This window comes from Trifolium pratense, linkage group LG3 (genome assembly GCF_020283565.1).
Source record: "Trifolium pratense cultivar HEN17-A07 linkage group LG3, ARS_RC_1.1, whole genome shotgun sequence".
Lineage (NCBI taxonomy): Eukaryota > Viridiplantae > Streptophyta > Magnoliopsida > Fabales > Fabaceae > Trifolium > Trifolium pratense.
This window is the reverse complement of record NC_060061.1, coordinates 20,803,861-20,830,525: the sequence shown is the minus strand read 5'-3', so window position 1 is coordinate 20,830,525 and position 26,665 is coordinate 20,803,861. Positions and strand designations below refer to the sequence as shown.

Below are 26,665 nucleotides of genomic sequence, written 5' to 3'. Positions count from 1 at the left end.
GTGTCATTGTCTGAAATATAAAAGGAATGAAGTAATTGACTTCATAGATTATTTTTCTATTTCATTTTATTATTCTATTAATTATGGTTTACCTTAACGTGGTTTTTCTAATAAAAAAAAATACATAGTGATTTGTACCAAATAAAATATTAAAATACGGGGGTATTGATAAAAAAAAATAACCTACATGGAGGAATTAAGCAAAAAATAACTTACACGAGGTGAGACATACATTTGTAGATTTTATTATATAAAAAATACGATATCAATTGAAAGCAAGGAAAGTAACAATGATTTTATATATATAAAAAAAAAAAGAATTAAAAGCAATAATATCATGTATTACTTTATTTTTATTCTCCATACATCACTGTAAAATAAACAAATAAAAATAAAAACAAATAGATACATTTTTTAAAATTTGCACATTAACAAATGAGATATGCTTAAAAAAATTATATAAATTTTTTTTGTGTCAAGCAAATGACAAACAATTCTACTGTTCATTACTTTTAAATAAATAATATTAAAATTAAAATCGGCCCATTTTGTTTCTCAAATGTGAAATTTTATCACACGGGGACATGAGATAAAATACTCCTGAAGAAAGCAAATGTCTAAAGGAGATAGATGACGATTAATAACAAATATATATTAACCGCTAGATTAATTTTTGCTTAATGACTTTTTTTTTATGAAAATAAAGAACAAATATACGAACATGTGAGTTTGAAACGGGGAGTGGAGTATCACTCTCCATTATGCCATTTCTCCTTAAAATCTCCAAAATTTGGATCTTTTATCATATTTAAATAAACTATTACGTTAAATATAAAATTAATTTTACAAATAATTAAAAAAATCACAATATTAAAATTTTAATAATCCATATTTTTCATGTGTGAAAAAAAATGATCTATATTTTTCATAGAACATTAACCCGGGCGATAGCACGACACGGGTAAATTATACTAGTTTATATTTATTTTTAAAAATCGAGATCAGTTAATATTTTTTTGGTTAGAAAAATAAATTTTTTCTTGGCCACCACTGTTTCCGGGTCGAACCTTTTACACAATACAAAAGGGATTGCATTGCATCTCTGAAACTGTAACCATATAAACCCTAAACCCCAACTGAACCCAAACACTACACTCTCTCTATTCCGATTCAATGGCTGTCAACGACGCCGATCAATCTCACAAACCTCACAGGTTACGTCAAGCCGGTCCCAAGAAGAAGACCAACAAGCCTAAGAAGAAACGAGATGGCGATGACGATGACGACGGTCAGATTATGCAAAACCCTAAAGCTTTCGCATATTCTTCATCGAAAAAAAATAAAAGATTGCAATCACGCACCGCCGAGAAAGAACAGCGCCGTCTTCATGTTCCTATTATTGATCGTAGTTACGGTGAACCTCCTCCTTTTGTCATTGTTGTGCAGGGTCCTCCTCAGGTGTGTATTGTTTTTATTTTTATTTTTTTGAAGTTTCAGTTTTGGGATTTAGGTTAATTGATGTTTAATTTTGTATTTGTACTGGGTTTGATTTTAGGTTGGGAAATCACTTTTGATTAAGTCTTTGATTAAGCATTATACAAAGCAAAACTTGCCTGAAGTTCGTGGTCCAATTACAATTGTATCAGGTTTGTTACTACATGCTCATTAATATATGCATGTGTTTATTTCTATAGTATACCTGAGGAGCTTAACCCGTTTGTATTGGCTTATTTTTTAGTCTATGCAAAACAACTTATGCAAATAAATAAAAATGTATTATTATATGTTTTTCAAGCTAGTTTATGAGAAAATAGCTTATAAAGGTACAATTTTTGTTAGTGAAAACTGATGAATTAACATAAAAGTTTATTTATTTGCATAAGCTTTTTTTATAAGCTTAAAAATAAGCCAAATCCAAACGGGCCCCTAAGTGTTTATATATAATAAGCACTTATCATATAAGTGTATAAGTTTTTTCCTATAACAAAAGATTAAACGCAGTCAAAATGTTTCACATAAGCAGCAAGTTGTTTTCATAAGCTATTTAGGATAGCTTGTGGAAATAAGCTGAAAACAACTTATGGATATGTTGTAACTCGTAAGCTGTTTCCAAAAGCTCCCAAACAAGTTTATAAGTTCTCCCATGGTTGGGAACTCAAATTTGAATGATAAGGAAATGTTTGATCACTTGTGTCAGGAAAGCAAAGGCGGTTGCAATTTGTGGAATGCCCAAATGATATCAATGGAATGATAGATGCGGCTAAGTATGCTGATCTAGCACTTCTTCTTATAGATGGAAGTTATGGTTTTGAAATGGTGAGTTCTCAATTACAAGTTATAGGTTTGTGAATATGGTTTATATGGGGTGCTACTTTGCTTGCAATTAATTTTATGAACCAGGTTCATTGTTTTTAAAGATTTTATTTTGCTTGCAGGAAACATTTGAGTTTCTCAATATTTTGCAAGTTCATGGGTTCCCAAAGGTCATGGGGGTTCTTACTCATCTTGATCATTTCAAGGATGTTAAAAAGTTGAGGAAAACGAAACAACGGCTCAAACACCGATTTTGGACCGAAATATATGATGGAGCTAAATTGTTTTACTTATCTGGCCTTATTCATGGAAAGTAAGTGGTTGCCAGAAATCGGTTTTTTTTTTAATATACTGTTTCTTCTATTACACCTGCTGACATGTTGTTTAGTAGTGTTTGCCAATCTTTGGTACACATTTTACTTAATAATATTGTCTTTCCTAACTGAACAGATATGTCAAGCGTGAAGTTCACAATCTTGCTCGATTCATATCAGTCATGAAGTTTCATCCTTTATCTTGGCGAACTTCCCATCCCTATGTTTTGGTGGATCGTTTTGAAGATATCACTCCTCCTGAACAAGTGCATGCAAATAATAAATGTGACAGAAAAGTCACACTTTATGGCTATCTTAGAGGTTGTAATTTGAAAAGTGGCAATAAGGTGCGTTCAACAGTTTCAATATTTTTTTCCTTTGTGGCTTTTGGTGACTGCAATAATAGTGTCCTCAAATGATACCTGAGGTCGTTTTGAGCAACAAGTTGGAGATTTTTTTCGCATTATCCTCTATAATTTACATTATTCTCAATATAGTAGTTAACTCCAAGTTCACATTTTGTTTTCCTCCTTTAACTTGAACTATACATGCTTTGTCTTTTTTTTCCATTGATTGTTGTCAAAATCGCGAGTAGAATTGTGAAATCCATGGATTTTGCAATTTTGCTCACCCTAAACGATCTGAATCCTGAGTAGAATCCTAAATCAAAGCAAAATCCCTGTAAAATCGGGTATTTTGTATGGATTCTACCGATTCTAGTATTTTTTTTTGGGTAATTTTGGAATGAGTAAAAGATCGTAAACTTTGAGTACTTGCACTTTATATAATCTATATTTAATATTATATGAGTAGAATCCATCAATTTTGACCATCTGTTTTTAGTGATACGGTGATCAGGCAGTGCTTGAAGTGCTCTGCCCCCACTGCCAAAATATATATTCACAGTGTGATTTGTATTTTGGAAATCAGGTCCACATAGCTGGAGTGGGTGATTATAGTTTAGCTCATGCAACTGGTTTACCCGATCCATGCCCTCTTCCATCTGCTGCCAAAAAGAAAGGACTGCGTGATAAAGAAAAGTTGTTTTATGCTCCCATGTCTGGTGTTGGGGATCTTTTGTACGATAAAGATGCTGTGTACATAAATATTAATGATCACTTTGTTCAATTTTCAAAAGTTGATGATGGAAACTCTGCTATGACGAACAAAGGTTAAACATTTTCTCTTTTTCATGTATGTTATCCATGTTCACAAAGTTAAATCATGTTATGATCATGTGGTGGCAGACTTGTTTATCTTTCATGCACTTTATCTCTGAAACTGGAATGATATTATGATCATTCAGTTTTCTTAATATTTAATAAAATAAATTAAGGTATTTTTCTGTCCTGGAATTTTGTCACTCATCTATGTTACTCCTTACCTGCATTGTTAATAGCGTATTACTATTTACATTTTTATGTTGTATCACACATAACACAATGATTTATTTGTTTTGCTTCTCCTATTTTTTCCCCTTTCCCTATTCATGTGTTTTCTTTTATTAAATTTTGTACTTTTATGTGTTGACAGGAAAGGAAAGGGATGTAGGAGAGGTGTTGGTGAAATCTCTTCAGGATACCAAATTCTCAATCAATGAAAAGCTAGAGAATAGCTTCATCAATTTTTTTGGCCAAAGGCTAAAAGTGTCACCAGACGCTCTAGGTGATGCACCAGGTACAAACAATGATGTAGAGCAGGATGGAAATCTGGAGACTCAGCCTGTAGCTGGTATGGGTGGTAAAGATAATAATGAAATGGATTCTAATGGTTCAGAATCGTCTGATGACGATGAGGTCCATGATCCTGATGTTGATGGCGATGCCAGTAAAACTACAAATGGTAACCACTTAAATGAACAGATTGAGTTTCACAATGGAAGACAAAGGAGAAAAGCAATCTTTGGAAATGATGTTGATCAAAGTGATCTAGTGGTGAGTCTTAAGGTTTTGTGTTTGGAAACTTGTGTCTGTTCAAAGCTAAAATGCATTGAATTGCAGTCCAAGCTTAAACTTATATTGAATTCCCTGACTCGGTGATTTTTTTTTTTTTTTTTAATGAAGAAGATTGTTGTTACTTTTGTTTCATATGTATGTCAGTTTGCATTTAGAATGCTCTTGGAGAAATACTTATAATTTCTGGACTGACTTCATTAATAGGATTCAGAAGAAGAAGAAGATGATGAAGAAGAAGATGATGAAGAAGAAGATGAAGAAGAAGAGGATGGGGAATCTTCCGATTCAGAATCTTCAAAAGAGGATGAAGATGACACGGATGGTGCAGTTTTTCTCCTTTGATTAATAAGATTTGTTTATACCTTGTCTGTTCTTTTCTGGCTGTACAAATGTGTAGTAGTCATGCTCCCAGTACTAGGTATTGTTAATAGGTCTGTTCCAAAAAAAAAAAAACTTGAATCGAACTGCAAAACTGAACTGAATTACATTACACAGTAAAAAACTGAACTGATTTTAAACACAGTTTGCTAACCAAACTGCACTAGAAAAAACAATTTGCACCTAATACTTCACGAACCAAACCTTTTGACAATTTAATCTGAGATTCAAACATACTGTCATGAACCATCTACAACTTATAATAGATAAAAATTCTTATACTGCTGGCTGCTCCACCGCCTAGGGGTGCACTGATTTAAATTGGACAGTATCCACTGCCTTATTGTGATTGAATGACAATTTCACATGTATCAAATCCTGAGACGTGGAGTGCATATATATGTTTGTGTGTGTGGGTGTGTGGGGATTACAGTACCTTTCTAGTTATTTTGTTCATAAAAAATATTATTACTAAACACAAATAAACTATTTTAACTATTTAACATCATTTCTTGCAACTTTCAACCTCCTTTCTAATTGTCAAAAAAACAAAACAACTCATTTCTACCAAAATGATCCGTCAATATGGATAATAAGAGCGTACATGAGCCTTTATATTTTATATTTATATGAATTTTTTATTTTCCTCGCAGAAGATGACGTGGGAAATGTTTCGAAGTGGAAGGAGTCGCTGGCTGAAAGAACACTCGCACGAAAAGCTACTAGTTTGAAGCAAGTCGTGTATGGGGAATCTACTAATAATTCAACTTCTATGAATGAAGAGTATGATAGTGGTGAGGATGACGAAGACTTTTTTCTTCCTATAGAAGAACAAATGAAAAAGGTTAGTAGTCCTTTACTAGCACCATGTGTACGCAATTGCTCTTGTAATTTTTTGAATGTTTCTTTCCCCTGTTAGCAACAATTAGATAGCAATATCTGAAATGTGCATGTTGAAAGATTCTAAAATTCACTTTCTAAAATTTGCTGGATATCAGAATATCAGCTTTTTTGCTTCATTATTAAGGAACTTTGTTTGTGTATGCATGTGTCTTTTTAAACTATAGCAAAAAAGTAGACATGGACCGGATGATACAATGGTTGACGCTGAGGATTGTTCCAAGTGTGTCAAACTTATGAGCCAGAAATGGAATGAGAAAGATAACGAGGAGATTCGCAACCGTTTTGTGTCTGGGAATTTGGCAAAAGCTGCACTCAGAAATTCACAGCAAAAAGCTAATACTGAAGAGAAAGATGATGTCTATGGTGACTTTGAAGATTTAGAAACAGGAGAAAACTACAAGTTTTATCTGACAGATAATGCGACAACAACACAGATGGGAGTTGATTCAGTAGCTGAGGAGCGGAGGCTTGAGAAACTTGCTAAACGCGCAATATTTGATTCTCAATATCCTTTTTTGCTCTCCATATACCTGTCCAACGTGAATGGCTGTCTTTTACTTTCTGATTCGGACACACATACACACACGCGCACAAAAAAGAAAGAAAAAAACTAATTTCCTCGTAGTAAGGGGGAACGACACATTCTAAAGGTTCTGAGTGTGGTAGAATTGTTACTTCAATAATAATACCTTTTGTTATCCAAAGATTGAGCCCCCTGCCTCAAATGAATGAGCAAATTATTTTTAGACGACAAGAAAATGGTATAGTAAAAAGTTCTTAATTTGTGTAGGTAGATGTTTTCCGTTGTTGTGTGTTATACCTGTGATCTAGGTCCTAGTGGTGGGGGCTTCTTTAACTTATATATGTCTTGTTTTACTACTTCATCACCACCAAAGCTCAAAGGTTTTAACCACATTTATTTAGTGCACAAGTCATTAGCTTATTCAGCGGTGGATGGGCTATACAGAAAACTTTATTAAGCTCCTGTCCCTTAAAATACTTTATGCTATGTGATTTTAATTTTGCAGCAAATGGTATGATAGCAATTGGGATGTGAAACTACCGTTTTTTGCGATTGTGATGTGTTACATCAAAAACAAGTTCTGAGCATGAAATGGCTCTATTTTTTGTTACCTTAATTTTAATCCACATATAATGATGACCCTGGGACACCAGAGGAAGAGACTGGAAATGAAAATGAAGCCAAGATTCATCGTGATCAACCCAATGAAAGTAACTATCTTGACAAGGTAAAACTTGGTCCATACACCAAATGACAATATTCAAATTATAGAATTGCTGCCGACTAACTTTGTAATTTTCCAGTTAAAGGAGGATATTGAGCTTCAAAAACAAACGAATATTGCTGAACTGAACGATCTTGATGAGGATACAAGATTAGAGTTAGAAGGCTTCCGAACCGGGACATACTTACGATTGGAGGTTCATAATGTTCCGTATGAAATGGTTGAACACTTTGATCCCTACCATCCAATATTGGTTGGAGGGGTTGGTTTAGGGGAGGAAAATGTTGGATACATGCAGGTCAGTGGAACTTTTCGAAGCATAGCTCCTTGTAAAGTTAAAATAGAAATAGCTCCTTGTAAAGTTAAAATAGAAATAGATTAAAAAACTTGTTTTAAGTGTAGAAACCTCTTTACAAAGATGTCTACAATTAGGGGCAATAACATTCGGGGATTGTGTGTTGATTTCTAATCAACTGATTCAGGCTTCTAATTGGCTAGTTATTTTATGCAAAATTCTGAAGGACACATCACGGTACTTTGTTGCAAAGAATAAAAATGAGTATATGTTCCGTAATTATGCTAGGAATAGGGCAGTGCTAGATGGTATCAATAGGAATTCCTTTTGTTGTTGCAGCTTCGAAATAACTTACGTGTATTTGTTTGGTCAAACATATGTCCCTGATGACTGATGTAATATATTAGGTGCCCGTGTTAAATTCAAAAAATTTAATACATCAGTCAGGAAAAGAAAAACATGAATGGTGATATGAACCATCTACATTCTACATAAAAGGATCGGGACAAGTAGAAACAAATTGACTTCAAAAACATGTCCCAGCTTGTTGTTAGCAGTTTTCAGTTTAATGTGTCATTACCATGTTGATTGATTCTTTTAATCTTTTCCATTCTTTTAATATCATCCTTTTTTCCCTCTTTGCCCTTTCTGCATTTTTAAACTTTTGTTTTCTTCTTTCAGGCCAGGTTAAAGCGGCATAGGTGGCACAAGAAAGTCCTGAAGACTAGAGATCCAATTATTGTTTCGGTTGGATGGAGGCGTTACCAGACAACACCAGTTTATGCTATTGAGGATCACAATGGAAGGCATCGAATGCTAAAATACACTCCAGAGCACATGCATTGCCTTGCTATGTTTTGGGGCCCTCTTGCACCTCCCAACACTGGAATAATTGCTGTTCAGACTTTATCAAACAATCAGGTCAGGCAGCAATTCTTTGCTCATGTTACATGGCTTCTCCTATTTACAGATCCTCTCAATGTGGATGCTGTTTTTGTATTTCTATGGTTTTCTTTTCCTGCTCAGTGACCAAAAGGTTGTATATGATTTTAGGCAACTTTTAGGATTACCGCAACTGCAGTTGTTGTTGAGTTTAATCACGCTGCAAGGATAATGAAGAAAATCAAATTGGTTGGCTATCCGTGCAAGATATTCAAGAAAACAGCACTTATCAAGGATATGTTTACTTCAGATCTTGAAGTACCTCGGTTTGAAGGAGCGGCTATTCGAACAGTCAGTGGGATTAGGGGACAGATCAAGAAGGTCAGTGACTTGTCACTCAGACAATTGCATTACTGATGATTTTGAAGACAATTGCATTACTGACAATTGTATTTTAACCTGCAGGTTGCAAAAGAAGAGTTAGGTAACAAACCAAAAAGGAAGGGTGGGCAAACCAAAGAAGGGATTGCTAGATGTACTTTTGAAGACAAAATTCTGATGAGTGACATTGTTTTCCTGCGAGCATGGACTCAAGTTGAAGTTCCTCAGTTTTATAATCCCTTAACAACAGCATTGCAGCCACGCGACCAGACCTGGAAAGGAATGAGAACTGTTGCAGAATTGAGAAGAGATCACAATCTTCCTATACCTGTAAACAAAGATTCTCTTTACAAGGTATGTTCTTGTTTTGTACCAATACCATATGTTCATTTTCCCCCTCCTGACGCGTTTTAAGACATTTCTCATCTCTTACGGTAGTGTCTCTAGCCTCTTTATCTTATTTACCTTTTTCTTTCTATTTCGGCAGAAAATTGAAAGGAAGCCTAGAAAGTTCAATCCAGTGGTGATTCCCAAGAAGCTACAGGCAAATCTTCCCTTTGAATCAAAACCTAAACATCAACCCAAGCGAAAAAGGCCTAGGCTTGAAGAGAGAAGGCAAAAGGGTGTTATTGAAGAATCTCATGAGCGGAAAATTCGTGGTCTTGTTCAACAATTACAGTTAATGAACAATACCAAGGTAGGCGGAAAAATTCTCGTTTTTTTTTTTTGAAAATAAAATGATAATTGCTTAGGAAATATGTCTAAACTGAAGTTTTTATTTTTTATTTTATTTTTTATCATTTCCATATGTTTCTGTAGCAATAACATTCTTTATATGCGGCTTTGATATATATAATGCTTCTCATTTCCTTGTGTGACATTATCTCTGAATTTATTGCAGATGAAAAAACGAAACCTTAAGGAAAAGGAAAAGAAAAAAGCTTGGGAAAAAGAGAAAAAGAAAGAGGAGGAGTTGTCGAAAAAGCGCAAGAGAGAGGAAAGACGAGAAAAATACCGGAAAGAAGACAAGCTCAATAAGAAAAGTCGAAGAGCCTAGGTTTGAATTTCTGAAAATTGATTTGAGTTTTGTCTTGTCAAGGGTCAGAATTTCAACGAGTTTTGGTAATATGCAATGCAAATGGATCCATCATTTATTATTACCTTCAAAAAAGGAAAAGCATTTATTATTATTATTATTATTAGGAGAATGTTATCATGTGCCCTTAAGGCATATGTTAAGGAAGCAAAAGTATCTTGGCCATCATTGATTAAGACTGTTTTGGAAATGGCGGCTTTGGTAGTTTGCTCTCTAACTCATCCTGAATATTAATTATTTTTTACTATTGCTTGTGGAAAAGATTGTTTCATTATTGCTAGGAATTTTTTCTTATTCTTTTTATACGTGTTATTTAGTTATACAATTCTATCCAAAATTATCCAGTATACTATATATAGCATTCGCCCATTACACTTACAAGCCTACTTTATGGATATGTGATAATGACTAAATCAATTTAAATTATTTAAATTGGATTATTACATTTTAGTAATTTAATTATTTGAATCGTATAAAAATGTTATTTTTAAATTAAATAAATCTTGAGTAAACAAGTAATTAAACTATTGAAATAAATTTAAGGGCATTTTTGTCTGTTAAAAAATAATATCATTTTTCTATTTTTCTCATATATCTAACGGTACACCAAATTTACTTTCACTTCAGTATCTTGCCTCCTTCTCGTTGTTCTTGCAGAACACATGTAAGTATGAATATTTTGTAGCATTTTCTTCTCTCGTGTATTGACACTGAAAGAAAACTTACTACACTAAAACTAAGTATTCTTGTTTTAGATGAAGGTGCCAAATACTATTGAAATTTAAACACACAAGTTTAAATTCAGGTGAAAGTGTCCGACTTATATAAATATAAATGCATAGATTTAATGTTTATCTAATACAATATGGTTTATTTATTCTCAATAATTATAGAAATATTGTCTCATGAATTTAGTTCAGTATTCAGAGACACTTGGCAAAAATATATTATTAAGATTTTGAGTTCAATCAAGATCTAAGCGCTTCTAAAAAGTTCTAACATAACCGACCGTATTCAGTTCAATAGGATTAACGTAAATTTTTCAATGTAATATTTTGACATATTTTGAATTTGCTCTTTTATTTTATGGAAAATCATGGTCTATGAAATAGCGATATGACTATTTCATAGACTATCAGCAATAGAGTGAGAACTCTATTTTGACCTAAATTAAACAAGTTCAAATTTTGTAAAGAAGAAAAAAGGGTTTATAAAAAATAAGACGCTATAAATATTCCAAAAAAATCTATACTCACCAAAAAAAATTGCATTTGTAAAAAATTCATGCCAATCTGCAGAATTCATTGAATTTTGATGTAAAAAGTCTATAGACGGAATTAACAATTTAGATAATATATCCAAATCTATTCCTTCTTGGCCGAAAGAAATTCCAATGGATCCAACGAAGAAAGTAAATAGTACTAATGCAAGCATAGAAAATAGCATAGTATTGTTCGATTCATGAGGATAAAAAAACGGAATAATTTTAGTACCAAAATGGGTACTATCAAGAAAAAGTCGAAAGCTTAATCAAATTTTGCTTTTTAATAAATTGTACAAAACTGGAATTTTTTTTAATTTTTTTTGTTACCTGAACACTTTGAAAAAAAGTGTGTAGGTATGTAGAATTTTTTCAAATTTATTTTGTTACCTACACACTTTGGAAAAAAGTGTTCAGGTATGTAAAATTTTTCTAATTTTTTTTTACCTGAACACTTTGAAAAAAAGTGTGTAGGTATGTAAAACTTTTCCAAATTTATTTTGTTACCTACGCACTTTGAAAAAAAGTGTTCAGGTAACAAAATTTCATCACGGAGCTTACCCTGTCAACGCAGTTGGGTTTAGACACACAGGGTCGATGCTCATTGCTCAACCACCCAATCATCAGGATGCTTGAACGGTGACTGTGGTGACCGCAGCACAATCTGCAATTCTTTATCCCTTGAATTCTTTATCCCTTCATGTTAATTTAATTAAGGACATGAAATTAGAACTCACAGTGTCTTTGTTTTCTGATATCATTCTCTCGATAGGAAGATAGTTTCTTGTCTCTCCATTTAGATATCTCTGAACAGCTACCAAAGAACGGAACTTGTGTCCAGTTTGTGGCTCTATGTAATACTAAGACCAAATCCATGCAAAAGGAGAAGATACATTTAGAAAAATTTTACATACCTACACATTTTTTTTTAAAGTGTTCAGGTAAAAAAAAAATGGCTTAACTACACATTTGGTCCCTTACGTTTATTTTAAGTTTCAATTTGGTCCCTTACGTTTAAAAAGTATCAATTTGGTCCCTTACGTTTATTTTAGGTTTCAAGTTAGTCCTTTCCGTCAATTTTGTCACATGTGGCAGTCAATTTGCATATGTGGACAGACACGTGGCACTTGGACACATTGACACGTGTACTGTTCAAACGGTGTTAGTGACAAAACTAACGGAAAGGACTAACTTGAAACCTAAAATAAACGTAAGGGACCAAATTGATACTTTTTAAACGTAAGGGACCAAATTGAAACCTAAAATAAACGTAAGGGACCAAATGTGTAGTTAAGCCAAAAAAAATTAGAAAAATTTTACATACCTGAACACTTTTTTCCAAAGTGTGTAGGTAACAAAATAAATTTGGAAAAATTTTACATACCTACACACTTTTTTTCAAAGTGTTCAGGTAAAAAAAAAATAGAAAGTTTTTATATATCTGAACACTTTTTTTCAAAGTGTTCCGTTAACCAACAAAAAATTTACATATCAGAACACTTTTTTTCAAAGTGTTCCGGTAACCAATTTTTTTCTTCAGGGTTTTAGTTTATAAATGAGGGTAAATTCGTCCATTCAAAATTAATGTTGGGGTAGATTGACAATTGTTGGGATAGAAAAAAAAATTTCACAAAATTGAATTTTACTTACTATTCCCTTTTCAACACAATCTCAATAGTTTTTTTTTTTTTTTTTTTACCAAAAGATATCTCAATAGTTTCTTTTAATTTCATTAATTACCAAAAAAAAATCATAATATTCATAATTGATTTTAAGGAATTTCATTAATACACTTTATAATATTCATAATCACTTTTAATTTTTAAAGAATTTCATAATACTACCTCTATCTCTAAATATAAAACCCTATTGAGATTTTTCTTTGTCCCTTTATATAAGACATCTTTCAAATTTTCAAGGGCATTAATTATTTTTTTATCAACATACCCTTAATTATATTGCATCTTTTTCTACAATCTATAATAAATATTCTAGAAAAATCATTAACTCATTATCTCTCTTGAAGGATAAAATTGTAAAAATAAAATAATTTGTCAACAAATTTAATACTACAATTCACTTTCCTAATCTCTGTAATTTTCTCAATGAAATCTTATGACGGAGGTAGTACATATCATAATATTCAGGGTCATGTTAACATGTTAAGACACGTATTAAGGTATCAATAAATAGGAATTCTACATTAAATGAATAAAAAATTTAATGTTTAAAAAGTGGAAAACACAAGTTCCAAGAAAATCATACTACATTTAACTCTTTAAAATGTGTCCTTAATTCATATGTTAACATTTTTTTTTAAGATTAATTTTTAATCAAACTTTTATTTTATATTGTTTTTATAATATATTAATATTTGGATTGGATTAAATCGGATCTTTTAACTTGTCATCCAAAAATCGAACCACAAATAAATTTATTTTTGAATTGAATAAATTTTATCTCAAAATTAATCCAAAACGAACAAATAATAACCCTACGAATACAATCTAATTTTTTTTTCCAAAAAGATTCGCGAAGTGCAGCTTTATTTCATTTAAAGAGCCTTTATTTAAAAGACACATGTTAGCATTTGCCTTTTATTAATTTAATGATTGTGATTAACAACCTCAAAATCATTATTTATTTATTATTTAATAAAGAAAATAAAAATTTGTGTATGGGTGTGTTTGGTAACACAAATAAGCTAGCTTATAGCTTATTTTATGAGCTTATAAGCTTGTTTCAAAAAATTAGAGGTGTTTGGTAACAAGCTTTTTTTACTAGCTTATAGCTTTTTTCCAGATGCTATTTCAAGTAGCGTTTGAGCTTATAGCTTATAACTTTTTACACTTTATTCCATTTTTACCCTTTAATTTAATAACTACCCATTCTAAAAAATAAACTACCCACTATCAATTATGTCATTTCATATTTATTAACCACTTCAAAAGCTAATTTTACCAAACACTTTAATTTCAATTAGCTAGTTTTTCAGCTATCAGCTATAAGCTAGTTTTTCAGCTATCAGCTATCAGCTAGCTTATAGCTTATTTTTACCAAACTGACCCATGTGAGACTAACTTAGTTGATAGCGACATTCACTATATATGCAGGAGCCTGGATTCGAACGTGAATTTTCTAGCCACCACACTCCTTAAAAAAATAAAATTTAGGAAAAAAAATAATCAAATAGAAATAGGTAATAGAAATATGTTTTTGGCTTTAATGCACTTTTGATCCCCCTATTTTGAAAAACATGAACTTTTGATCCCTTATTTTAAAAGCCAACTTTTTGATCCCTCTATTTTGAAAAATTTGAACTTTTGATCCCTCTATTTTAAAAGCCAACTTTTTGATCTCCCTATTTTGAAAAACCTGAAGTTTTAATCCCCTATTTTAGATTTTTCTGAATTTTAGTCCCCCAACTCAATTTGGTAAGACTTTTGTTGATGTGTCAAGCTCATTAATGACGTGACAGTTTTCATATTGACAAAACATTTCCACGTCATTAATATTTTTTTAAAATCAAATATTTTAAAAGTATTAAAATAATAAAATAATTAATGATAATTATAAAACAATAAAATAAACCTCTTTACATTATATAATATTAACTAAATTAATTGATTAAAAAAAAACTAAATTAAAACTCTTTACCTTATTAACTAAAAATCAGTAAATTATTCAAAGAAGTCAGAAAAGCAAACGTTGGTTCCTAATCATGACACCCAAAGAAATCAGAAACACTAATAATCATGCTCGTGTTAACATCCTTCGTCTTTGTTCGCTCCCTCTCAATCGTTCATTGACTTTGTTCTCAATCGTTAATTTTTTTTAGGTAATTTACTAATTTTTTAAAATAGGGGATGAAAACTAATTTACTGATTTACTTATTATATATATATATATATATATATATATATATATATATATATATAGAGAGAGAGAGAGAGAGAGAGAGAGAGAGAGAGAGATTATTTTTACTGATTTTTTAAATTATTATTAATTAATTATTTTATTGTTTAATACTTTTAAAATATTTTATGTCAAAAAATTAAAGATGTGGAAACGTTTTGTCATTTTGCCACTGTAATAATAAGTTTGACACATCAGTAAAAATTTGACCAAATTAAGTTCGAGGACTAAAGTTCAAAAAATCTAAAATAGAAGATCAAAACTTCGGCTTTTTCAAAATAGGAGATCAAAAAGTTGACTTTTAAAATAGAGATCAAAAGTTCAGATTTTTCAAAATAGAAGTATAAAAATTGCATTAAATCCTATGTTCTTTCCATTCCTTTGCCGCCGAATCGTCTCACCACCTCTCTTTGCGGTCTCGCAGCCATATTGTTCCCTCGTATCGCCGCCGTATTGCTCCCTCTCACACATTTGTGCAAAACGCGTTCACCGGAAAAGCTTCGACCACCACTCGCCTCTCATCACCTTTCTCTCTCTCTCTGCTCGACCACATCACCGGAAAAGCTAGTCGCCGCCACCACCACCACCACCACAAAAGCTTTCTCTATCTCCGTCTCCCTTTTGTCTCTCACTCTCTCTTCTCTATGCTACAGACAGGTACAAATTTTTTAATTCTATAATTTTTCTAGGTTTTAGGTTTTTTTTGTAAAATTTTGATTTGTTTCTTTGATTGAATAGATAGAGATAATAGATATACTGAATCCTTTGATTAAGAGTGAATGTGTTCCAAAAACTACTTCTGAAATTGATTAATTTCAATCCAACCAAGAATATGCTGTGTTTCAATTTAGCTTGCTTTCTGTTTCATGAAGATCAAGTTACAATTGCATTTTGTTGCACATGAAATTTGAATACATTCATGAATGATTCAATAATCACTACTACCTAGTACCTATATTATGTGATTTTTTTTCTTTTCTGAATTTGCGGTTAAAATATTTGCCCAGGCTCTCTAAACTCCTCTCCTGCTCTGCGGGCACCACTGCACTTCCCGCGACCACACCATTCCTCCGTCAACCGCCACGAAATCTAATCCACCAATCAACTTCCCATGGTTTGCTTCCAACACTGAACATTACAGCAAGGTACTGAATCTCAAATCTCAAATATTATAAACTCTATTGTTTAGGTTTTGGTTTTTGTTTTAAATATGACTCTCATTCTAATTGGAGCTATAATTAATAATATATTTGTGTTGTAAAATACAAAAATCATTCATAGGTTTTTCCATGGTTTTGTGTTGTTCTTCAAAATTGGGGATTTTTGTGATTCTTAGTGCATTGGTATTGTTAGTTGCTAATTGTTATTCATTCGTTGTTACTTGTTGTATTAGTTGCTAATTGTGAATAATTATTATTGGTATTGGTTTCTACCGAGAAATTGTGTTAATGATTTGGTCCGTCCATGAACACAATTAGAATAAACAACTTTGATTATATGCTAATAGATATACATACATGTAGTTATAGAATAAGAATATGAAATATGCTGGAAGGAATTGGACTCAATGGATGCTGCTATTCACAACATAGCTATATATAATGTAAATAGGATTTTAATTACATTCTAATTTTCCTCATAAATTAACAATAGCTTTAAACAAATGGGGAAGAGCGACTTTCATCATGTCCAAACTTCGTTCATTCTGCAACAAAAAATAGCTTTTCTTCCAAACTTTCAGTTCAATCCAAATAATTCCCCGTGTTCTAAATGTACCTTGTAGACTTCAAATCAGAAAGCATCAATATCTCACTAAAATATCCTATCATAGTGCAGGGATGTTTATAATGTCACAAAAATAGCTACAGAAAATATCTTTTAAATCTAACTTATGTGGCAACACAAATTTTAATCAGAGGCAATTTGTCTCTTAGCTTTCTGTGAAGCTAAAAGTCTAAAATTATCGATGCTAATGACACTAGTTCATATAAACCTCTTGCAATATCCAAATAGTGTAGAATTTCTAACGCCACTAATTCTTATAATCACTTTTTATTATTCAAATTTAAGTTGTGATATTCATATTTCAGCTTTAGCTTCTTTTCCATTTCATTTAGACCCATTGGAAAACAAATGATTTAAAACAACTCGCAAAGAATAATTCTTGTATAACTATAATCTTGCTTTTGCTATGTTTTTTTTATGACTAATCGGATAACTGAATTGAACCAAATTATATTTGATTGGTTTGAATTTTTATTTAATTCGTCGAACCAAACCTTATGGACCTGTGATGGCTCCCGTCAATTTTGTCGAGAGATGCCAAAATCATTTTTTCAATATTTTCTTACCCTCCCTAGTTTCCTTAGATTGAATCAGATCAGTTAAATAATGAAGTTTGGTAGAACAGATTTATTTTCGATTTTGCAAGATGTAAAGCGCCAAGAGAAACGTACCAAGCTTAAGAAGAGGTTACCTCCATTTTTTATTTATTTTGGTGTTATATATATATATATATATATATATATTGACTAAATTTAATTACATTAAAATGTAACTGGTGCAGGTGGTTTTTGGGCTTACATATAAAAAATGGCGAGAGGAAGAAGTTGAAAGAAATTCGCAAAACCAAGAGGTGTGTGCTTCATTTGTTCAAATGATTTAGTCACCAGGTTTCATTCTAATGAATTTTTTCTCCTTTTTTTCTTTTCCTGTCTACAGGTATTTGCCCGAGTCTTTACTCAGAAAAGATGATGTAAGTTTCCTTTATTGTATTAATATGCCTACAGTTACTTGCATTGCTCTTTGAAGATTTGAAATTTGAATGATAAATTGATAATCTAATAACCATTTCAGCTATTTTATGAAGAGGCGAGAACTCACGTCAAACACGCCTTTGGAGCACCGTATGTTGAAGGAGAGAATTGTATCCCTCAGGATGAAATGGATTTTATCCAAATACCAAACTTAAAAAGGTTGATTTTATCATGCCTCGATAATTTGACCACCAAGGGTCTATACCTTCTTGCTATGATAGTTAGTGGTGACGCTGTCAAGTTTGAAAGAACTCGAGGTAATTTGAAAAATATTATCAAGGGTTCTCTTTCAAGTGTTCTGAGTAGCGAAAGACACAATGACCAGCAACAACTGGAAACTCATAAACAGATTTTTCAACTTCTCAACAATCCTCAGCATTTTCAACATAGGTGTGAGATTTTACCTGGATCTGGGTCCCAATTTTATCGTGCTTCTGTAGTAAAGGTGTTGTGTGGACTTGAAAAGTTACCATCCGAAACCTTGATTGCAATGCGTAGAAAACTTAAAGGAATTAAAGCACCGACGCCTCAGTTGAAACCGTTCAAACACGGATGGACACGAGGCCATCTAATCAAGTTAGTGAATAAATTATGTAGGAAGATGCTTTCTCAACTTGATAAAGGAAATGAGAATGAACAACAAAACCCATTAGCCAAAGCCATCTCAGTAGCAGACTTGTCACAAAAACTGATAATTGGTTTTGGTAGCAAGTTTTTAGAGGAATTTTACCAGTTCTCGCCTGAAGTGATGTCCCTGCAGAGTGATATTATAAATGCTATATGGTCTGTTGGGAAAAAGGAAGTAGTGCCATTGCCAGTGCTAAGAGATTTACAGCTTCTCATAGAACCAACGACTACAATAGCAAATAAGAGCTTACGAACAGCTTTTGTAAATCTTCTGACTGAATTTCTTTTTGAGTGCAGTGATATGGATAACACTCCAAAGTCTCTATTGCAGGTCCTAGATGTTGTCAATAAGTGTTCTAATAAAAGCACATATGATGTAACATTCCAGAAGAAGCATATTGAAGAAGAAGTTGACGGTATACTAAGTGTGAGTGCTCAGACAAATCAAATTGTTCAAGAGTTGTTGCCAGACTGTAAATTTGACCAGGACTTCATGGATGCTTATATGGAGCAATCAGAAGAAAGTGATGACAGTGACAGTGACAGTGACGGTAATAAGGATGAGGATGACAATCAAATTTCTGACAATATACAATTTAAAATTGAAGCAGTTAACACAACAGATTCAAACTACGAAGGAGAAAGTGTTGGTGATTTTATGCCATTTGAGTTCCATCCTTCGACCATTATGACTGAGGAAAATATTTTGAACAGCCCATTTGCACCTGGTGAAAGGTTGAAAAGTGATTCTGAAAAGCTTCAACCTAAGAACTGTAATGACCAATGCCAAGAAGAAAGCATAGAGCAGCTGAGTACACCTATGGCTGGGAAAAACTATAATTCTGAAGTTGTTTCACCTGACAAAGAAACAGGTGAAAATATTAATGTCAAGAGACATGAATTTTATGAATCTTACACTAAAGTTGATCCAAGAGATGAATCTAATTTTTGCGACGAGACAAAACCCATACCCACCAAGCACAGTGCACACAAGAACCAATATCTTGCTACCCAAGATGCTTGTGATAAGACCGCTATGCTTGCATATAATCTCATAGGTCATATGTTGGAAGAGTTTGCTGTAACTGAAGGCCTAAACTTAGACATGATCAAGAGGTCATACCTCAACCGTGATAAGCAAATTGAAGAAGCAAAAGGTACTGAATTTCTTCCATTACTACCATTACCACTACCACCAATTTATCCACAAAATGTTGTATGGTCATATTGATACTGCTTTAGTTTAATATATTGTGAATGACATTTAACTAAGTGTTTTGCTATAAACTTATCAATTAATACTTGTGCTGTCAGCATTGATTATCTAGCTTTATATCATGCAGAAACAAAAGAACAGTCATCATCTAGGAAACGCAAAAGAGATTCGGATCCGGCCATTGTTGGAGCAATTGATGAGCTTATTCCTTCCTTTCCAGATAGGTATTTATTACATTCCTTAATTATAGTTGCATAACAAGAAATTTTGTGTATAATGTTCATGATTCTGTAAAAAGAAAGACATGATTTTATTTTCTGAATAAGCTTTACTCACTTGCATCTTTGTGAAGTAAAATTTGGATGCATAGATATTGGGTTAAACAAGCCAAATTCATGTGTCTAAGTATGAGTAACTCTTGCGTTTTGGACATTGCAGTAGCATGGAAAGGCTGAGGATATTGATGGGCTCGTGATAATGGAACTCAAGCTTTCAGGTTCAACTAGAGAAGGGCATTTTGAAATGGTTTTGCATTTTTGGATATAGTTCACCAAATTAGGAGTTTTACATTGTAATTTATAACCATATAGTTTTTCAATTCTTTAATTAATAGCAATTTTTATATTAAATAGAACAATTCTCTTCTGATTATTCATATAATGGACAAAGCTTTATCTTCATACCACCATTATTCATCTTCAACGGCTGTGCTGAACTCGTTGGAGATGATATAAACCAATTCAAACCAAAACAATGGAGCCATTTAAGAGAAGTAAAATAATTTATAGAAAGATATTTATATTCAGTATGATAATTTAAAATTAATTTGAGAAATTTTTATGTCTCTAGAAAGCCAAAAGATTAGCGATGATGACTCAAATCTGTAGAAATTGTTTACAGTTTGATCATATTTTCTCATGAAAGTAGAAATATATACAAACTAAGACCAAAGCACTTAGAGCTATATATGTGCTTATTTATTGCTGGTGATTCCATGTGAAACACTGTTCTATGATATGTCTTCTAAAAAGTAAAATCAATCACCCCAAAGAAGCTTGACCTTACTCCAACCTATCTTATTTGAGGATTTAAGAACTAAAATAAAAATTTAACACAATGAAAAACACAACACATGAAATATCTTAACTAGAAATGAAAATTTTCATGTCTTAGATGGCTTGAAAGGAAAACTCATCCACCTTGCATGGTCTTAGAATCTGATGTGATCAGTGAAAAAAACATTGTCAAGCAATACTTCAACTGTATCATTGAAGCCCCATGCATCTTTTCATATACGAAATATCTGAGAAGAATCAACTATTACCATCGCCATGTATATCGCGAACAAGTAACTTCACACAATGTGTACCACTATCACTCAAAACTTCTACACATTCCTTCAAATCTGAGTCATTCACCAACAACACCCATTCCTCTTCATCATCAAGATACTTGAGTTGGAATGAACCATTCCGTAATTTAAACCTTGTTGCAACTTCTTCATATAGTTGGAAACAACCTAAACATGGATCAAACTTGAAACGAATAGTATCGCCTCTAAAAGTAGCTTTGACGGCAAATTTCGATTCACTATCAACACAAATTGATTTGATCTTTGAGTTCTTATGGTTCTCAATGCTTTGAGAGCCCGATGAACTTCCACGAACCATTGATCCAGATGCATCGGAAGAATCTGTCATGCTTGAAGAAGTCGGATGGTTAGGTTCATCAAGTCCTTTTCCTTCATCCAAACCAAGTTCTATCAATGAGAATGAACTATTAGAGGCAATATCATGCAAACTACTATTGTTCAAACCACATTGATCTTCCTCTTTTTCAAGAACAGAATCTATAGAGTTTTGTTTAGGACATTCATGAGTCTTTGTCCAAAGCCATGATGTTGAGTCTTGAATATAATCATCAGAAGAAGCATTATTATCTTTCTTCAAGTCACCCTCACATGAATTTGAGATAAGAACACCATCATCCTCCAACTTAATGGCCGAGTTCTCTACAGAGCTTTTCTCGGGGAACATAAGATTTTTATTACATGTGCCAATTTGCTCAATGATTGATCCTCCTGCAACAAATCCACCAGTGTGAGGGTCAAACTTAAGCACTCCTTCAACTCCTTGGACAGAATCAAGGACAGTTTGTATTTTCTTCAATGAACGATTCACTTTATTTATCTTCCGCGATGGCCATCTTGAAATTCCATGTTGCCTGCATATTCTCTTCAGAGTTGTCGGACAAACTGTTTAAAGAAAAAAGTGCCTGTTAAAATAAAAAACAAATTTGTCCATTTTAAGAAAAGATCATAGAACAATAGCTGTAGATGTTGTCGATTTAACTTTTTGTTTTAACTTGTAAAACCAAGAATGTTAATGAACTTCGCCTAGGTTTGAAATTGAACTAGCAGAGAAGTACTGAAAAATTTAGACGGGCTAATAATAAATATAATGAAAATTTTCACAAATATTGACAGTGTCTCACCCCCAATTTTTTTCGCAGCATCCTTCAAACTACCAGAGAAGTATTGTTGGAGAACACTCAAGCTAACATTCTTCTCCACTGCATTTCTCCTTTTCTCAGCCTGTTTTCTCGATTCACTTGTTACCTATAAGAAAAATCACTACAATGTTCAAAATCACGTTTCCAAAAGACATTAAATTAAGGATTTTGCTTCACTATTCCACTCCTTTATAACAAATGAAGTGTGATACGGACAGTTAGTATTGTTCCTCCATTTACTCTGTCGGGCAGGGCTCATAGTTTACTGATAAGTGAGTAGGTCACTAAGCTTCTGAAGCCAGAGGCGTTGACACAATTGTCCGGACTCCATGATCAAATATCGTGCCTTATCTGTTTATTATTGTTCTAACACGACCATGATTCATACTAACATAAAATAAATGCTTCCTAAAATGAATCAGTCATTTCGCATTAAATTCAAAAGAATGAAAGTATACAAGATTAAGTCAAATATACCTGACTATGTGAACCTTGGATTCCATTATTAGCTGCCATCAATGGCATCTGGAATAAATCAGGATCACCAGTGCTAAATGCTATCTGAGAGTTTCCCTTAGACATTGGAAAAAACCCTGAAATATTTTCCTTTGGAAAACCATCTTGAGAAACTTCTATCCCTCGTAATTCGCCTTCTGAAACTGTCCTCAAACTCTTACAAATTCGCCTCATAGTATCGGACAAATTGTCTAATAAAAGCTGTTGTTCTGAACTCCCTATCATATCGATAGGAAGAAAGAATTCTAACACATAATCATCATCATTAGTATAAGTACTCCTTAACCTAGTTGCAACAGCAGCATTCAAGTTATATTTTCGTGCATGATGAACAAGCGGATATTCACTAATATCATAAGCTTTCACATCGGTATAGAAGAATGGATGATTTGATTGAAGAGCTTTCCCAGATATACCTTGTCCTTCCTCGAGGTGATGTTCAGAACATGCATGAACAAATCCTTCTACCATTTTATCGTTGATATAACAAGCTGATTCTTCAATACATAGCACACATTTTTCATCAGAATTTGTTGTACGGCCTTCTTTAATCCGTAATCTCTCAGATTCTTCGCCTTTTCCCTCACTATAATAACATGGAATCCATGTCAGTGCTAGTGGCAATCTATGTGCATGACAAACAGCTCTTAACACATCAACTATCTCTGCTAATGCAGCTCTTTTGTTATTTGATACACACTGCATAAAAAAAATGGTTCTCTTTAAGAATTTCAAAAATAAAACACATTAGAGACTCGGAAAATTGTCAAATACCTGTGGAAGAAGTCGTGGAGGGGTAATAGTCCTTAAATTCATACGCTGCGAAAAGTCATGGAAAATACATTTTTAGCATTATTACTACATTTAAGGACACCGAAGGAGGGTTGGAACCCTGAAAACTAACATAACTACTAACCCTAAAATTGTCGAACATCAAAGTATAGCAAAAGAAAAGCCAACCTGAAGTGCATGAGAAACATATTCTAATTCTTTATCAAAATTAGGCTTTTCCTTTGTAGTAACAAGTTCTAGCACAGCACTACATGAAACTTCAGAGTTCATATCAGATATTGGAAGAGCAATCGATCCGCGAACCTCGTGACTAATTGCATGGTCTAATCTTAAGTACTCAGATTTATGATAGTAACCAACATTAGATGTCCATTCAGGAACATGCGAAATAAACACGCGGCCCGGAAGTCCAGGACAACAAGCTCCCATTTTTATTTCTGCAGAAAATGTAAACGACCTCGACACTTCGCGATAACCTGCAAGCTTTTGGTCTAGTAAATATGGTTGATTACTTGTGGTTAAAACAATTTCATCACCATACTTTATAGGTACCCAAAATTGTGCTAATATTCCTCCACCAGCTGATTCTTTAAAGAAGGATAAAGCACTCATCATTCTCTCATCAAGTGACCAACTAGGCGATTTCGACATTACGTAATTGCACATATCAAATTGTGAATCTAAATTATTATTATTTGTTTCATTTGCATTATCTAAGAAAGCAAATTGTGTTTCCATTTGTTGTAAAAGTACTTTTTCCTCATAACTGGTGGAGCTATAATTTCCACCAATATCTGTCATAAAAAATGGACCATTAATTTGTTCAACTAAACTCAATCCATCATGTGGTGAATATGCAAATGATGAAAGGTCACTAGTTAGAGTTTGATCAATTAATGATGATGAACCGTTGCACCAACCGGCATAGTTATCGAAGTTCATAAGCTCAGAGATATTGTTAAACATGTCATCTGAAGTTATTGAACTTTTCATTCCATTATCCAATGGTGTCCAAAAGCTTATTCCATTGTCCTTTGAGGAAAATTGATCTTCCATGTTCATGTTGGAGAAAAAACTTGAAATTGAAATTCAACTAATGTTAGAGACCCTTTGAATGAAAATGATTTTTTGCACCAAACATTCCTTCCAAATTTACCAGCATCTTGTAGTCCTGCAAGATTAACACTGAATATATGCAAACTCTCAACATAGGGAAAGAATTCATGAAAATAAATCAAAAATTAATTAAAATATCAACACTTGTTTTAGCCTTATTTTGACCACAAACATTAGAAAATGAAGATCTTATCATTAGAAAGTTTTTTAGGAAAACAAAATGAATCCTAAGAGAAATAGTATGATGCAAACAATTTAGAGAAAACTCTATTAACCATGAGCTCAACTGGTCGAATCGTTTGGGAGAACACAAGTTCAAATCCTAACTAAACAATCATTGCTTAGACTTTAGTTATCTCTCAGCCAAACTCCAGATTTGCAGAGTTTAAGACAAAAAAACGGAGCATTCTCTTCGGCTGATTAAATCCATTCACATTTTAATATGAAATTCATTTCCCTTTACCAATCGTTAGTTGGTTCAGTGGTGATTGACGCTGAACTTGGTAGGGAGGACCACAGTTCGACTCCCCGCAACTGCAATCGGGAGGGGCTGAAACCACTCGATTCCAGAATTCACCTCCGAACAGGATGATGGTGGTGAAAAAAAAAAATATGAAATTCATTTCCCTTTATTATTGAAAATCCAGAAACCAACCATGGAGAAACCAACTTTGTGACAGGCAATAGATTCAATAATAAACATCATAACATACAAGAAACACAATCAAACAAATTTATATAAATAAAAAACAATGAAATTAAGTTTCACAAAAAAACCTGAAAGCTTGAATCCGAGCTCCATATAGCAAGTTCCTTCAATGAAAAAATACAGCATATAAAAAAAAACGAAGGATTTGCAAACACAATCTATGATTTGTTTTCTCTAACAATGCTCCATATTAAGTTCCAAATGATGTAAACTTAATATTGCACCAAACTCCAAATGCTCTAAACTTAACAAAATCAAAATTCAAGATTTTGACAAAACCTTAAGAGAAGGAAAAATAGTATGTCTTGGCACTACAACAACCTACAAAGCACCGACCTTAAAATAATCTAAAGTACTAAAAATTTAAGATTAAAAAAAGTTAGATATTTTCTATAAAAAGAAAATTACAAAGAAGTGAAGGTAGGATAGTGTACGGCACTTTCACATAAACCGGTTACTACAAAAATAGAAAGTTGTTAACGTGGTCGACCAACCACACCACAACAACCTCTCACCTTAATCATCTTATCAATCTTATGTTGTGGACATAATAATTATAACATAATCACATATATTTAAATTAAACCAAACATATGTATTTAATGTAGGATATGTTGCTTTCAGATTTGTATAAATTAATTAATTAATTATAAATATTGTCAATTTGTAATAGAAATAATAAACCACCTGGATTCAAATAGAATCTAATGGCTAGACAATGATATTTGATAAAGAAATAAAAAGTAAGCATAAAATTATTCTTGGTGACACATTAAGGATGTTGATAATGATTTTGATGTTGGGAATGATATGCTTTTTTATGTAATTCTTTTAATCTTTTTCGAACCTTAAGCTGACTCCTAGTGATTATGTTTTGTCATCCGTACTCTACGGTCTTATATTTATATTTATAAAATGTTATTTGGACAAAATTCTTTTTTTTTGGTCTAGATTGTCCAAATAATAATATCATTCTTATTTTTATAATAATAATTAGTCAAAATATATCATTCTTATGATAATGATATTATAATTTAACATATCTCAACAGGTATTTAGTTTCGAAGACATTAGAACACGTTTGAATGTGTGGGTGACTGGGTGCCTATGTTGCACAGGTACTCCATTCTAGACGAGTACTGATATCGGGTACGTAAAGGGTACTGGTACGCGTATGGTACTCTCTTGGTACGCACTGACGCAGTATTTTTTTTTTTTTTTATGAAATGGGTACGCGCGTGGTACACTTGTGGTACGCGCGTAGTACACCAATCCAAAAAAAAAAACACGGTTTTTTTTCCTGTTTTTTCTTGTATTAGTTTTTTTTTTATAGGAAGATTTAAGTTTTTTATTTGTTTATAATATAAAGGTAGCAACTACTGCTAAAAAAACTAATAAAGTTGCCGCCGGAATTATTCACTC

The 26,665-nt window shown here is 32.7% G+C and overlaps 3 protein-coding genes across 9 annotated transcripts; 2 read left to right on the top strand and 1 right to left on the bottom strand.

Annotated features, from left to right (window-relative positions):
• Positions 1 to 1,042: 1,042 nt before the first annotated feature.
• Positions 1,043 to 10,058, top strand: LOC123913309 (ribosome biogenesis protein BMS1 homolog). Its single transcript, XM_045964007.1, has 17 exons — positions 1,043 to 1,458; positions 1,556 to 1,646; positions 2,198 to 2,316; positions 2,436 to 2,626; positions 2,764 to 2,974; positions 3,558 to 3,798; positions 4,161 to 4,561; positions 4,787 to 4,904; positions 5,614 to 5,804; positions 6,028 to 6,368; positions 7,014 to 7,113; positions 7,190 to 7,408; positions 8,087 to 8,326; positions 8,459 to 8,668; positions 8,753 to 9,022; positions 9,156 to 9,365; positions 9,570 to 10,058. Exons 1-17 carry the CDS (start codon positions 1,174 to 1,176, stop codon positions 9,723 to 9,725), a joined length of 3,594 nt encoding a protein of 1,197 aa, XP_045819963.1. The 5' UTR covers positions 1,043 to 1,173; the 3' UTR covers positions 9,726 to 10,058.
• A 5,214-nt stretch (positions 10,059 to 15,272) lies between these two features.
• On the top strand, positions 15,273 to 20,287 carry LOC123913311. 3 transcript variants are annotated; one of them, XM_045964014.1, is made up of 8 exons: positions 15,273 to 15,597; positions 15,948 to 16,085; positions 17,310 to 17,411; positions 17,507 to 17,575; positions 17,662 to 17,695; positions 17,797 to 19,540; positions 19,727 to 19,823; positions 20,038 to 20,287. In XM_045964014.1, exons 3-8 carry the CDS (start codon positions 17,332 to 17,334, stop codon positions 20,072 to 20,074), a joined length of 2,061 nt encoding a protein of 686 aa, XP_045819970.1. In that variant the 5' UTR covers positions 15,273 to 15,597; positions 15,948 to 16,085; positions 17,310 to 17,331; the 3' UTR covers positions 20,075 to 20,287. The 3 variants fall into 3 exon arrangements, with proteins under 3 accessions (XP_045819970.1, XP_045819971.1, XP_045819972.1); XM_045964016.1 differs by having other exon boundaries at positions 15,305 to 15,597; positions 17,351 to 17,411; XM_045964015.1 differs by having other exon boundaries at positions 15,948 to 17,411.
• A 182-nt stretch (positions 20,288 to 20,469) lies between these two features.
• LOC123913310 (protein NLP9) lies at positions 20,470 to 26,108 on the bottom strand. 5 transcript variants are annotated; one of them, XM_045964013.1, is made up of 7 exons: positions 25,652 to 25,816; positions 25,312 to 25,347; positions 23,587 to 24,603; positions 23,401 to 23,445; positions 22,588 to 23,325; positions 22,093 to 22,216; positions 20,470 to 21,853 (listed from the first exon to the last, which is right to left on the bottom strand). In XM_045964013.1, exons 3-7 carry the CDS (start codon positions 24,478 to 24,480, stop codon positions 20,913 to 20,915), a joined length of 2,742 nt encoding a protein of 913 aa, XP_045819969.1. In that variant the 5' UTR covers positions 24,481 to 24,603; positions 25,312 to 25,347; positions 25,652 to 25,816; the 3' UTR covers positions 20,470 to 20,912. The 5 variants fall into 5 exon arrangements, with proteins under 5 accessions (XP_045819969.1, XP_045819968.1, XP_045819964.1 ...); XM_045964012.1 differs by having other exon boundaries at positions 25,759 to 25,812; XM_045964008.1 differs by having other exon boundaries at positions 23,587 to 24,589; positions 25,759 to 25,797.
• Positions 26,109 to 26,665: the final 557 nt, after the last annotated feature.